Source organism: Oryzias melastigma, linkage group LG15, assembly GCF_002922805.2.
Source record: "Oryzias melastigma strain HK-1 linkage group LG15, ASM292280v2, whole genome shotgun sequence".
Classification (NCBI taxonomy): Eukaryota; Metazoa; Chordata; class Actinopteri; order Beloniformes; family Adrianichthyidae; genus Oryzias; species Oryzias melastigma.
In genome coordinates, this window is record NC_050526.1 from 5,231,258 (window position 1) to 5,246,973 (window position 15,716).

Genomic DNA, 15,716 nt, shown 5'->3' on the forward strand with positions numbered 1-15,716 from the left:
AAAGCAGAAGCACAATGACAAAAGCAGAAGCACAACAACAACGGCACAACACAATGAAAAAAGCCAAAAAATGATGACAAAACTCGAAACACAATGACAAAAGCAGAAGCACGACAACAAAAGCCAAAGCACGACGACAAAAGTGGAAGCACCACAACAAGAGCCACAACGCAACGACAATGACCGAAGCATGACGACAAAAGCCACAGCGTGATGACACAAGCAGAAACCCCACAACAAAAGCCAAAGCACAATGACTGAAGCTGAAGCACGACGACAAAATCTGAAGCACAACGACAAAAGCCAAACCACGGCGACAAAAGCAGAAGCACATCATCAAAACCCGAAGCACAATGACAGAAGCAAAAGCACACCAAAACCACAACTCGATGACAAAAGCCGAAGCATGATGACACAAGCAGAAACGCCACATCAAAAGTCACAGCACAATGACAAAAGCCGAAGCTTGTTGACAAAAGTGGAAGCATGTTGACATAAGCGGAAGCACGCAACAAAAGCCACAACGCAACGACAAAGGCTGAAGCATGACGACATAAGCCACAATGTGATGACACAAGCAGAAGCACCACAACAAAAGCCAAAGCACAATGGCAAAAGCCACAACACAACAAAAATTTTTCACAACACAAATGATTCACAACAAAAATGAAAAACTTTGTTTTGTCGTTGTGCTTCGGCTTTTGTCGTTGTGCTTCGGCTTTTGTCGGCTTTTGCATTGATGTGAGCCGTGTCGGCCTCGTAACAACTCCCTTAAATCATTAAAACACAGCTGCATGAACGTACCTAGTTGAAAGTGAATATCTGTATTAACTGCTGTTTTAAATGTCAGATGAGTTTCATAAGCGCTCAAGTTCTGTTCTGGTCTGCAACCTTCACTGGATGTGACCCAACCCAAGAAAGTCAAATTGTGTTGGTCTGACTAAAAGCAGACTTCGACACACGCCTGTTGACGTCAGACCGAAGTGAGTTTCTGGTGGTCAAACGCAGTCAGACAATGCTCTTGGAAATGTAATTACTTCTGTGTATTTACATTAGTTTCGCCTTAACTGCCTTTTCCCGTACCGGATCCCAGAAGTAAAAAAGAATGAATGTGTAATGTGGTGGACATTCCAGCTGCCTTTGCCACCAGGAAATTGAATTGTGAATTAGTGCCTGCATGTATTTGAATACAAGGAGGCAAAAGTAAACATTTGTCATAATCAGTACTGAGAAGGGGAAAATAAGCTGGTATCAGGCACGAAAGTTGCTTTCTTCTGGATATCCAGGTTTATGATCTCACTCAACATTTATTATTTTTGGACAATATACCTTTCTAATTGTCCTTGACCCCTCCCCTTTTCATATTAAATATGACTGTTTATTGAAATACATCAGCTTTACAAAAGGGAATTTGATTCTTTACTTTCTTGTCTGTCGTCTAGCATTCAGTGTATTGATAAATTTTGTGCATGGTTGCAAATACTTGTGTATGTGATCAAGAAAAAGTTCTTTTTTTAAAAAAAAAATCACTATTTTTATACTGAAACAGCGTTTTTTTTCAGAATTCACTACATTTTATTAAGATATAAAAAAATGAGGCATGTGAGCATCATATGCTAGCCCTCTGCCTGCCCGACCCTGATTTAGCTTTGTGGACTGTAAGCAATAAAACCTGCTGCTCTTGGATCCAACCGTCTGCCTCTTTGTGACCATTTCTCAGGAGGCACAATAAACGTACTCCACTGTGGGTCCCTTTACCGTAATGCCTAGCTACGTAGCCGAGTTTGGGTCTCCCTGTGCCGGGCTTGGGACTGGCACAGGGAAGCAGGGTTGTGTCAGGAAGGACATCTGGCATAAAACTCTCTGCCAAAACCAAGTGTGTGGATCGGAGAAAGTTGACTCGTTGGGCCGACCCCTGATAGGGTATGCCAAAAGTGAACAAGTTTATATTAGTTGTTCATCTAAAGGCCTTTCAAAGCTTATCTCTTCTGTCTGCTTTGTGCCGTTACTTGTGCAGACTAAAAGTTTCCTCCACCTGGTCTCACTATAAAACACAATATCATCTGCAAACATCCTGTTCCTCAGAGATTCTTGTCTAAATTCATCTGTCAGTCTGTATCAGCACAGAAAACAAGAAGAAGCTCAAAGCTGATCTTTGGTGCAATCCCACCTCCACCTTGAATTCCTCGGTTGCACCTACAGCCACGTCTCACCACTATCTTACAGCTCTCATAACCCCAACACTCTTCTCTGCCACTCCAGACTACCTCAAACGAACCACAGCTCCTCTCTGTATCCCGTCATAGACTTTCTCTACATCTACTAAGACACAATGCAGCTTCTTCTGACCTTCTCTGTTGCCCAGACGACTGATGAATGAATTTTCTTTGTCGCCATTTGACAAAATCCTCTGACGTCTTTCAAGAATAAAAATGATGTATCTTAAGTGAACTGACTACTTAGTTGACTATTAGTTGAAAGTACTGACATTGTCTATGACGGCCTCGAGGGCCGCAGTGTCTGCATGATCTCCAGATATCCAAGCCCTTAGAAGATGCCAGAGCAGAGGATCTTGAAAAACATGCAGGAATGTGGCCCTCGAGGTCTGGAGTTGCCTATCCCTGGTTCGTGATATGATAATATTGCAATTTCCTTATTAATCCTGAGGGAAATCATCCTTTTCATAATACTGAAAAGACATAGACTGATCGTGGACCAGATTGTCAAAAAGAGATTACAAATTCTAGCTTGAAAGCAGATTATCGTGGCAGTAGTTCTAGTTCCTGTACATCTCCTGTGTATTCATTAAAACTCAACTACCCGGATGTGTAAAGTTTATTTTCTGCTGAAACTCAACGAGGGAATTTAACTTTCTCTAAAGGAATTTCTTAAAAAACAAGTCATGAAGTAATGCAAACCAGATGTCCCGTAATTCCCTCAATGGACTCTTGATCTGAGCTGTCTACTCTTTATTTTATATTAAATAATATTGATTTTTTTTTTATTCTAATGTGTACTTGTTCACAAAGTATGTGGCGTTTTCTGTCAAAAATTGTCAAATTGTAATTGGTTTACACCTGTCAGTCGGGTGCATGTTTTGATTATTGGGCTCTGACATCCTCATGCCCACCTAAAGGAGAAAACACAAGGGTGGCCGTGGAACTCTTGTTGAAAGAAAAGGAAGGAATTCAGTGAAAAACCTTGAAGATGATGAAAGTGGAAACTCTTAGTTGGAAACGTCTTCCTGCTGCTTCAACACACCCAGATTCTGCACATAATCAGTGAGGCTAATAGACATTTTCTCCCTTACATAAGGAAGCATATGTTCTCCTTTTGACGCACACACTTTTATTTGTTGTGCTTTGGGAATGAGATTTAATACATTCCCTGACGAGAGCAGCAGAAAATGATCCACCCCCACACTTTGTCCCCCAAGCCCATTCGCCAGAGTTGGTCCAACTCTCTCATTCGCTGCTGAACTTCGTTGACTTCAGAGAAAGATTTTTGCAAACAGTCTGGCCTTTTCATGTCGGTGACAAACGACAGAGCGGAGTGAGACCACATGAGGGTGTCCCAGCTGGAAAAGTTTCCATGTGAAGGTCCGTGGGGCTCACACCAGGAAATTTCTGTTTTTCCGTCTTGTGTTTTGGTCTTTTATCCCTCCTCGTGGATGGTGTCCCTCCTGCCCTTAAGACATTTGTTCTCTGCCCTCCTGCTATTTTATTGACAATTTGTCTTTGCACTCTGTAAAAAAAAAATTGTTTTGCAAATTAAGTGAAAACTAGCCATGGTGTGTCATGGAAGGAAGTTTTACTGCGATGCCCCATTGTGAAAAATAATGACACCGAGGATCAATCTTCACTTTGAGAGTCGTTCTCGAGTTTAAGTTGAAAGTCTTGGCCGAATAAACCAAAGGACTGTACACCGCAGAAGAACTTGAGATGAATTTTGAGGCGAAAGATGGCTTTGAATTTCTAGCCAGTTCATCTCTGATCCTTGCTCCTTCTCTGCTTCCAAGAGGTTGTGGTTCCTCAAAAATTTGTCAGGAATGATATAAAAGTGGCAGTGAATTTGAGTTCAGTTTATCAATTTGTCCTCGCACGAACCACTCCTCATTTTTCACTTTGTAATATGGCTGCCACGACTAGTCACGACTGTGTCTATGACTATGTATATCTAATAGTCAATTAGTAGTTTGTTTGCTTTTGGCCTCAAAACTACATTGCACACGTTCTAATCTGCTATTGTCTTTGACTCACTAGTGCTAATTCAGGTCAGTAGTGATGTCACAGGAAGTTTTAGGAAGCCTTAGGTATCATAACAACACGGTAACAGAGCTTGAAAATGGGAAACATAAAAAAATCTATGAGCACCTGAAGAGGAAGTACTAAGTACGATGGCGCTGAAGAATCATTGTCGTTTAGGTAAACTAAGCTAAGCTAACATCAGTGCAAACAGAGCAAACGCAATAGTGATTCTGCTTCACCTTTCCATGTGACATGTAAAAACTCAATCACACTTTCAACAAGTTTGGCTAATTTTGACATTTTTCCAGTTTTTTATGCTAATTTTGAGTTTAGCTAATATTTTAGCATTATGCTAGCTGTTTTGGCTAAATTTGACATTTTCTTTTTTAGTTTTTTGGCTTATGTGACATTTAGCCAATGTTTTAGCAAACTTTTGATTTTCAGCTATCAGTTTCAGCATGTTTAGCTATTAGTTTAGCATTTTTAGCTATCGGTTTAGCATTTTTAGCTATCTGTTTCAGAAATTTATAGCAATCAGTTTAGATTTTTTCGCTGTGAGTTTCAGCATTTTTAGCAATCTCTTTCAGCATTTTTAGCTATCATCTTCAGCATTTTTAGCTATCAGTTTCATCCTTTTTAGCTATCAGCTTCAGCATTTTTAGCTATCTGTTTTAGCATTTTTAGCTATCAGCTTCAGCATTTTTAGCTATCAGTTTCACCATTTTTAGCTATCAGCTTCAGCATTTTTATCTGTTTCATTGTTTTTAGCTATCAGCTTCAGCATTTTATCTATCTGTTTCAGAAATTTTTAGCTATCAGCTTCAGCATTTTTAGCTATCTGTTTCAGTCTTTTTAGCTATGTGTTTCAGCATTTTTAGCTATCAGCTTCAGCATTTCTAGCTATCAGCTTCAGCATTTTTAGCTATGTGTTTCAGCATCTTTAGCTATCAACTTCAACATTTTTAACTATCTGTTTCAGCATTTGTAGCTATCTGTTTCAGCATTTTAGCTATCAGTTTAGCATTTATAGCAATCGGTTTAGCTTTTTTCGCTGTCAGATTCAGCATTTAAGCTATCAACTTCAGCATTTTTAGTTATCTGTTTCAGCATTTTTAGCTATCAGCTTCAACATTTTTAGCTATCTGTTTCAGCATTTTAGCTATCAGCTTCAGCATTTTTAGCTATCTGTTTCAGCATTTTTAGCTATCAGCTTCAGCATTTTTAGCTATCTGTTTCAGCATTTTTAGCTATCAGTTTCAGCAATTTTTAGCTATCAGGTTAGCTTTTTTTTGCTGTCCGTTTCAGCCTTTTTAGCTATCAACTTCAGCATTTTTAGCTATCAGTTTATTATTTTCAGTTAGCATATAGCTTAAACACTTTAAGTTTAAAGCTAATGATGTTTAAGATGTGTGTTTTACATCCAGTCCAGCATGATCCGATTAGTTTACTAATTGGGAAAATAATCGTGATTAGTTGACTATTAAAATAATCGTTTGTGGCTTTTTAACAATATTGATTTACATAAGTCAGCATAAAGGGGACATGTAAACAAACGCTTTATCAGTTAAATAATTGCATCATCTAGTGGTGAAAATGTGAACCTGATTACATCTCAGCAGCAGTTATTCCCAGATTGCCCTCCCTGTAATGCGTTTAGCCCTGTCACAACCATTTGTAAGTGTAAGGGTGGGCTAAGAAGGCTAACGGAGTAAGCACTCGGATTGTTAACATGGCTTCTGAGTCCCATGAGGATGTCTCGCTCATTGTTGTAAGCCTCAAGCTCTGCTGTTTTCTAGTCTAATAATCTGCCTCACACCTGTTTAACACCCACCAAATGCCCCCCGTGCCCCTGCCACAATCACACACATGTTCCAGCTGAAACAACAGCTGCACTGAAGCGGCGAGGTGTGTGTGAAACGAGCCCTCTCCTGGATTGATTAACTGCAAAGAATGCACATCTACGGCAGCATTTTTCGGTTTCATGAACTCCTATGAACACGCCACACACCCGTGACAACCCATCATCATGTCAGGGTCACACCAATTCTGCATTATTTCCTCTCTGAGAGGGTGGAGTGGTATAGGTTTCCTAATTCCTGCAAATAACCTCCACCATTTGAAGAAGTATTTTCAAGCTCCTTTCATAAAAATAAACACCACGCACCCTTTAAAACGGTGTGTGGTCTGTCAGAAATCAGTCCCATCTGCAGAGAGCTGCCAAGAACAGCAAAGCTGGACAGGAAACAGGTTTCTCTTAACAAAGCCCTTTTTACAGAGAAAGTGACGCCACAATTAGTGATTCAGAGAAGCTTCATTTAACACGTTTCAGTCTTAAAAGTGTACTTTTTTTAATACAATTTGCATTTTTGGTCAAGTTTTAAACTTCCACTAGTGATTAAAAAGCATCTTTTTCAATTGAATTCACACAAACATGTTCCTTCTCGGGATCAGAATGTTCTTTTAACGTTGTTTGCGATACATCCAGCTGTTCCTGTGAGCATGTGACTTCAGTCAGAGAACTCCGAAATCAAACCGCGGGGTTTATGAGGATTTATTGACCTTCCTCTGGTCAAAAATGGCGGGGAGGGCATCATGTAGTAGATTAGAGTTACACGTGCCTCCGGATAGCGTGAAACCCAGTAAAGGAGAAAGAAGAAGGTTTAGGCCTGAATTTCACAGCCTGTGGAGTCGATCTGAGTCAATAGGCTGATATTTTCCCAGAGCTTGTGAAAACACTTCAGAGAGTTTAAATGACTGTTTACAGCAGGATCAAAATAATAAAAGATCATTAGCGAGACGAACATTAGCACTGGTTGGGTTTCAGCCTTACAAATATCTAAGAGTGAAATCACAGACACTGCTCTCCCTCCTTGTTTGGTTTTTGTTTTTTTTTCCTTCGGTAGTCATTTGCAATAAATGTACGACCACAAAGCGGATAAATCGACATGACTTCAATGTTGTGGGTGCATAAAATGAATAGAAGTCCTCAGGATTTTTAGTCTCAATTAAAATAAGTGAAGATTGCGGTGAAACATCATTAAGGAATGCTTTGAAGCTCAAATATGTTGGGCAACTGTAAGGACTATAAAGGAAAATCTCTTAAAAATAGTATCCTTTGGGTAATGGGCTAGAAAAGGTTTTTGTTGTTCGACTCATTAAAGTCCTGTGGAAATTTTAATGGTAAATTGTTTGAAACAAACCAGTGGCCTTGTGGAAGAGTGTCCACCCCGAAACTGGAAGGTCGTGAGATCAAGTCCATGGTCGAGTCATTCCAAAGACTCTAATAAAGGGACTCGGTGCCTCCCTGCTTAACACTCGGTATTAAGGGGTTGGATTGGGGGGAGGGTGTTCTGTGTCTGCAGCTCACCACTCCCCCAGGGGATGGGTCATAGGGAGAGAGCACATTTCCCACATGAAGGTGTGTGACGGCCAGTGGTGGTACCGAGTCATTGCTTTCCAAGTCACAAGTCTCAAGTTTTTGTCCTTAAGTCTTTAGTCAAGTCCCGGGTCAACAGCAGGCAAGTCCAAGTTGAGTCCCGAATCAACATCAGGCAAGTCCAAGTCAAGTCACAGGTCCACAGCAGGCAAGTCCGAGTCGAGTCCCGAGTCAACAGCAGGCAAGTCCAAGTTTAGTCCAGAATCAACAGCAGGCAAGTCCAAGTCAAGTCACAGGTCAACAGCAGGCAAGTCCAAGTCGAGTCTCTAATCCAACAGGCAAGTCCAAGTCGAGTCCCGAGTCAACAGCAGGCAAGTCCAAGTCAAGTCACAGGTCAACAGCAGGCAAGTCCGAGTAGAGCCCCGAGTCAACAGCAGCGAAGTCCAAGTCGAGTCCAGAATCATACAGCAGGCGAGTCCAAGTCAAGTCCCTAATCCGGCAGGCAACTCCAAGGCAAGTCCCTAATTCAGCAGGCAAGTCCAAGTTGAGTCCTGAGTCAACAGCAGGCAAGTTCAAGTCAAGTCACAAGTCAACAGCAGGCGAGTCCAAGTCGAGTCCCGATTCATACAGCAGACAAGTCCAAGTCGAGTCCCTAGTCCAGCAGGCAAGTCCAAGTCGAGTCCCGAGTCAACGCAGGAAAGTCCAAGTCAAGTCCAGAGTCAACAGCAGGCAAGTCTGAGTGGGGTCCCAAGCTAACAGCAGACAAGTCCAAGTAGGGTCCCAAGTCAATAGCAGACAAGTTCAAATCTAGTCCCAAGTCAACAGCAGGCAAGTTCGAGTCAAGTCTCAAGTCACCAACAGGCAAGTCCTAGCTGAGTCACAAGTCGAGAAAAAAAAACAGCTTCAAGTCACCCCCAACTCCTTAAATGTTTCAAGTCCTTTTCAACGACAGAGTAATATTATTTACACAGACCATGTGCAGAGTCAAACACTTTGAAAGTCCAAGTCGAGTCTAAAGTCTTCAAATTCATGACTCAAGTCCAAGTCATGTGACTCTGGTGACGGCTGATGGGACTTTAACTTAAACTGAAGAGTGTACAAATAAATGTGGAAAATGCATTTTTGGCATCATTTGAAAGTTGTTGTTTGGGAGGACAAAGATTCAAATAAAAAAAATATGAATATAATAGAAGCTATACCAATGAGGTATTTGTTCTTTAAGGGCTTCAGCAACTATTGTCTTGAGGAACATTTCAATCTATTTTGACATTCTGTAATTTGTGTATTTCATGTTTTATATAAAAAGTTTTGTTTCTGTGTGAATCGTATCCTTGTTTTTTCTCGGATTGGCTTTTTTTTTTTTACACAAATGGCATTTTTGTGGTCTGTGCCATAGACGGTATGTTGTTATCACTAGACGAATCACCCATAGAAAATGCCTTACGGCTGGTTCCAACAAATGAAGTCAATTCAGTCGCCATTTTCCCGTGATACGCACGTCTCCATTTTGGAACCAGACATTGGTATGTTGGTGAATGGTTCAGATTCAGGTTATTAAGGATCCTTAAGATCAGTGATGTAATTAAATTTCAAACATCAACAGAAAAGTAATTTATATTAATCAGTACCAAAAACCTAAATATACTCAGCCGATTATCATCAGGAAAAAACCACCCGCTCCAACCAGCACCAAAAATCCAGAGTATACCAGATGATTGATAATCATCTGAATATATTCCAGACCTCCGGCACCGACCAATGGTTTTACACATGCTTTTGCTGAGGCATCTGATTGGTCAGTTTATAACTTTAATAACTTGCAATAAAGAACATATATCATGAAAAAATAGTTTTAGCAAGAACATGTTCAAAAGAGACACCAGAACAATAGAAGTCGATGGGATTTTGGCTTTCTGGGACCAACGGGTTCTTCCTGTTTGGAATGCCTAATCAGTCCAGTTTTCTCTATACTGTCTATGGTTGGCACCTGATTCATGTTTTCTTCTATCATGAGAAAAATACTACAAGAATTTGTACAAAAACAACACAATTTTCATTGGACTTGGTTACATTTGAAGAAACTTAAAACTCAAAAATTCATAAAATGAATATTTTCCTCACATTAGCTCCCTTTAGTGATGTTTTTTTTTTTTGTCTGATTAGTAGACATACCTCATCCTGTTAATCATTTAACACTTTTTTTTAAAAACATGCTGATATATGCAAAGATGTGGAGAACCAGTGAGGCACCAAAGGACTTCCATTCAACCATCACAAACTCAAAGTGTCTGGATCAGAGTTGGTAGAACTGGCTCCAGTTTACAGGTGCATATAACTGGCACTGAATGGGCTGTCAGACCTTGTTTTAACGGACGACTAGCAGGCTTTGTGCTAACAAAAAAACTAAAGGGAAAAAAAAATCTTTGCTTTTTTAAAAGTTTGAACCGACTTGTAAAATTGGCTGGAAATAGTCATGTTTAATTTGCAGTAAAAGTGCTAGAAAGTTTAATATCTGTAGGGAACGCTGATTGATCTTAATGCACTCGGCCACTGAGGTATCTTAAGTGGCAGACACTTCTCATGAGTGTGAACTCTGACGCTTAAAAGCTTGGCTGGAACTTCAAATTTATGTCTCTTCTGCCCTGAAAACACAACCCCCTGGAAAGTATTAAAACAAACAAAAGACTGTGGGACGTTTAAGAAAACAGTTATGGAGACAAAGCCATTAGGAGAAAGTAAAACAGTCTTTTTTAATGTGGATTTTACGCTGACACCATTTTTGCTCCGTACATTTTAGTAGAAAATATTTGAAAGGTTTTACTTTGACATGCTGACAGTTTCCTGACTAGCTCCTTCATGTTTTACTTTTGCTAAACTCCTGGCGGTTTTTCCTACAGATACATATGTTTCTATTTATGACAAAAAGACTGACAGAAGTGGGTTTTGTTCCAAAGCCACGACTGCTAGTTCTTTTTTGTTTGTTTTTTTCAATTGTATTTGTTGTTATTCCATATTAAAAGGTGATATTTTTTTCTAATTTGAAAGGTTTTCCCAGTTTTTTACCTTATTAATTCATTTTTTAATGCATAGCAGAGATTTCTGCGATTAATAAATGATGTCGGTCTGTCTTCCTTCTGTTCCAGATCATGGATGAAACCCAAACCCAGATAGCGTGGCCTTCCAAACTCAAAATTGGAGCCAAGTCCAAAAAAGGTAAGTCAGTTTTCAGAGAAATGTGGGGCTGGGTATCGATTATTATTTCCAGAAATTATTGGATTCTATTCACAAGAGCCTGTATTGATTCAATTCTAATATTTTTATATTTTTCAATCAATTTTGAGTTGACACATTAATACTAATTTGTTTAGAAATACATGAATAATCTATATGTTGTAAATAGTTGTATATATTGAAAAAGAGATCTCATCTCAATGGGATTTCCTAGTAAAATGAAGGTTAAATAAAAATATATTAATCTGATCCAGTTCAAATACTGTAAAATGTATCAGTGAAATAATGAGATTGTTAATATCATACAGTGTTTCTAAGAGAAGTTCTAATAAAAATGTTCAGATCATTAACATTGTTCTGCTTCTCCTGGAGGGCGTTTCTGTTTGGCCACTAGGGGGCGATCGCGCTATAACATTACACCTTATTCCAGAAGAAGAAGAAAATATGAGCAAAAGATAGAGCCCATCTTTACACCTGAAATAATATAGTCCATTTTCTAACTTTTTTTCCGTTTTGATCGCTCAAATTTGTGTCTTTTTATTGTTGTTTCTATTTTTGATTGACTATTACATCATGCAATAGAAGAAACGAACACAGATTCAAACTTTGCTTTGTTTGCTATTTTTAGAAATCATTGAGTTTGATGGAGAATCTCTTGTTCTTCATTTCACTTTTTGCTTCATATTCCTTCTTTAGACTCATTCTGGTGACATCACTGACTATCCAATCATTTGTGTTTTCCAGTATATCTGCGGTGTATCAACATAAGACTCATTTGTTGCACCTCATAAAAGACACCTTTTTTTCCTGATTTGTTATCCTTTGATGCCATGTTGTGTCGTTGGAACAGAGGTGTAAATTGTAAAGTAAAGCTGTCAAACGGGTCATTCTTTTTATTAACACCAGACATCACTGTGGTCGTATGAATATTTCAGATGTTCACTAATGAGATAATGAACGATGAATTCTGCAAATAGTTTTAAAACCAAATGATCGGCCTTCTATTGGAAGACTTCCCGTCTTCTGGATCCTGTTTGGGGAATTTAAATGTTTCAGGCCCTAAGATTCATATTTAGCTAAAATCTTTGTTGCTTTGGTGATTTATATTATATATATATTTGGTTTTCTACAAAAGGTTAAATGTTCTGGTTTATCCAACATATTCTAGTCTCTCTCAGTGGAATAAAAGTTTGACAAAATGTTGCACTTAAACCTCAAAATATCCTCTCATCCTTTTGGACAGTAGTAATTACCACCTTGTTAGAGTTAAAAAAATACTAAAGGGTAAATGTCAGTTTTAAATATAAGTCTGAAATTTTTGTGTTTTACCCAAACGCGTCAGTACAAAATATTTAAAATTGAGCAGCTGAAATAAAAAATATCATTTTACATTAGTCACTAAACAGATGGATCTGCTAGATCTGCATAAACATAAGCAAAAGTTTTTTTAAATTATCTTTTGTATCCATGGAAACTCTTTGCATAAAAAGAAAAAGTGTCTTTGTGGAAGGATTTTTCAGGCTTCATTTTAGAAAAAATTTAATAAATATTGATTTTTCTTCTAATTATTTATATATTTTTTTACCAGAACAAAAGATTATTAGTTAATTAGTTAGGGATGTAACGATCACGGGTAACCTCAGCTACGGTTCGGCCTATGTGTGTACCGTGGATCAATTGTTTGAACCCAACAAAACCGATTTGGTCAAACGTGATCGTCTGCCGTGGGATTTCCTCTCGCACTTTTAAAGTTACGTAAAGACTGCGGCGCATTGGAGCAATGTTGCACAAAACTGTCTATAATTTCTTGCACAAACTAAGAAAAGTTGTTTATTATGATTGTGTTTAAACTAAAAAACATAAATGGGGATATATTTTCCCAAAAAAAAACATGTTTTTCTATATAATGCTATTTATTAGAGAGCATTTTTACCAATTATCGCAGTATCGCGATATTATCGATATCCTGAGCCATGTATCACGTATTGTATCGTGAGGTACCCAGTGATTCCCAGCCCTACTCTAAAGTACTTCATGTTTTCTCAAATATATGTTTTAAAGCTTCTCAAAAAAGTAAATTTAGGCTTTTTCTGATCCGAAAAATAATTCAAAGTGTGAGTTTTGTGATCCGTTACACCCTTGTATTAATGCAGGAATGCCGTGTTATGCTCATATCTTTGTTTTAAACCACTTTCAGTCCGATTTAACAATGAATATCAGGTAAATTACAGCAAATGAAGAGACATTTAGCAGTTCATCAAAAAAAAAAGGAATTCTTTAGTTCAGATTTTTATTTGAAGGTTGAATTAATACTCAACATCTTGTGTCCTGCATGTTTACAATCGGATGTTTCATCATTTTGACCAGGATTGCAATGTTTCAAATTCAGGACGTGTAGTAAGATTTTAAAGATAATCAGTTATTGTTTTACAGAGACAAATGTTCTCCAAATAAACGTAAGTGGAATCATATGGAGGGACATATCTCATCGTTTCTGGAGGTAACTAAGTAATTTAAAGAGCAAACTCTTGGATGTCTTCCATCCCTCATAGCCCGTCACTTTATCTGCTCTCAGGGCTTTGAGATTTCGCTGCGTAGGCGGAGGTGTGGGAGTTACTTGTACTGAACTCACGAATTTATTGGCAAAGTTGTTCCAACTCTGTTACCAATAAAAGATTACCACGGTTATTTAAAGCTCTTCCGGGAGGGGAGAGAGGCGGGTATGGAGGAGAGAAGGTGTAGCCGTGCCCTCTTAGCTGCGCTCTTCAAACCAGATGTGCGATCCTTTGACATTATGTAACTTCCTCAGTCACTCTGCTCAGACAAATGCTGATGGGATTACTTTGGAATCCTTTAACATTTTTCTCTCTGATACTTAATCAAGTGGAAGTCTTGGCAGGTCATGTACACGCATTTACCCCTAAACATGAGTTCATTCACAAAACATGCGCCTCCTGGAAATGATATGCACACATTGTGATGATTTTTAGAATTCTGTCGCTTGATTTGTGGCCTGTCAGATTTTCCCACAGAGAAGAGAACGTTGCATAGTTTCTTAGTTATCTTGTGTGTGAAACTGATTATGTTAAAAGTTCAAGAAAGTAGTCATTAAATCTGTGTCGGTCCAAAAAGTTCACATTCTATGTTTATGATTTATAACGGTGTGAGAACGGATACAAAATTACTCCTTGTGTTGATCTTTTTTTGAGTTTTATCCTTTTTCCTCCCATTTCTTCTTCATTTTTGGATATGATGTCTGGAATCAATGACATTATACAGACAATGCTACAGTCGGAGGATCATCAATGTTTGATGTCTTTCTTCATGATGCAGCAGTCCATTAAAGTGTCAGTATAGTAGGGCTGGGTATCAGTAATAATTTCCAGAAACAGTTCGATTCAAGAGCCTGGATTAATTTGATTCCGATTGTTTTCGATTCTTCAATTCAATTCAATTTTAAGTTTACAAATTTATACACATTTGTTTAAAAATACATTGAAAATCTATTATTTAATTTGAATATATTTATATTAATCTGATACCGTTCACATATTGTAACATGTATTAGTAAAATAATGAGATTGTTAATATCAAACAGTGTTATATAGATTCTCTAAAGTAGAAGTTCTAACAGAAATGTTCAGATCATTTACATTAACAGTGCTGCTTCTCCTGGAGGACGTTTCAGTTTGGCCACTAGGTGGCGATCGCGCTATAGAAGTACACTGTTCAAGAAGAAGACAACAGTTTGAGGAGAAAAAACGAAGTTTTACACCACAAATAGTTACTTTAAGAAGGATTTCCTTAAAAGAGTTTGGAAAATTAATCCCTGTAAGTAAATAAAGATGTTCATTTAGGCAACAATGAATTTTTTTGGTCAACCGAGCGTTAGCATTAGCCGTCCTATGGGAAATTCTATTGAACGTTAGCATCAAGCTAGCGGACTATAGCCTTGTGTACTAAATCGATTTATATGTTTTGTGAATCGATTATTGATCTATTAAGCTTAAATTGATTCAAATCGATTAATGCACTTGTCCGCCTTGTGAATCTCGTGAATTTTGCCTTATTTCTCCCAACAGTCAGCTCTTTTGTCTTTTGAGAAGGATGCTATCCACATGTCACGACCAAGTCCGAGTCTCCAATTGGTCAAAATTCATCCGTGTGACGTTCAAGCAGTGAATAGAGCCAGATGTTTTGAGCAGGCAGTGTAGGAATGTTCCTGTGTGAATTGGTCTTGTTACTGTAAAGGTAGAAAAGTGAAATTGTCACTTAAATTAAAAGAAAATAAATTGTAAAAAAAAAATGTCTTTAAAACATCCTTTTCAAACATAATCTAACCCAATTTGTATACCTTGATATCAAAATATTTTGATACCTCTAGTTCAAAGACAGGTTTTCTCAACTGCTAAAATGATCTGGAACAGAAGACCAAATATGATTTTCAAAATAAAAGCTAAATGTACAAAATACTTGAGTCAAAAGTTCACTTTGAGGTCATAATGAAGACTCTCTTGTCAAAACTAGGAAACGCACTACACAACAAAAGATTTTGGTTTTCAAAGAATGAGAAAACAAACAAGTACTATAGTTTTCGAGATTTATTTTTACCATAGATTTAGGTTCACATGTATTGCTGTTTACCATCTTGTCTCTGTGCCGGATCATTCCAGAGAACTTCATCCACATCACAGCAAATATTCTCACTATTCAAACAGGAACAAATGATCTTGATCCAGACTTTACAACCCCTTAACTGAAGTATCATCACAACCCAGCCAGCGAGGCCAAGCGGGCCCCAAATGGTTAAAAAGTGGGCACAAACTGTGGGCCCCGATTGAGTTTGTCTGCAGTTTCTGTGG

General features: G+C 38.2%; 1 protein-coding gene across 2 annotated transcripts in view; it reads left to right on the top strand.

Annotated features, from left to right (window-relative positions):
• The window catches only part of LOC112162199 (protein bicaudal C homolog 1), a 90,910-nt gene that overhangs the window by 32,311 nt on the left and 42,883 nt on the right, over positions 1-15,716 (top strand). For both annotated transcript variants that reach the window (XM_036215519.1, XM_024297929.2), the window contains exon 3: positions 10,767-10,836. In XM_036215519.1, the coding sequence (XP_036071412.1) occupies positions 10,767-10,836 (70 nt within the window). The remainder of the gene's footprint in view (positions 1-10,766; positions 10,837-15,716) is intronic.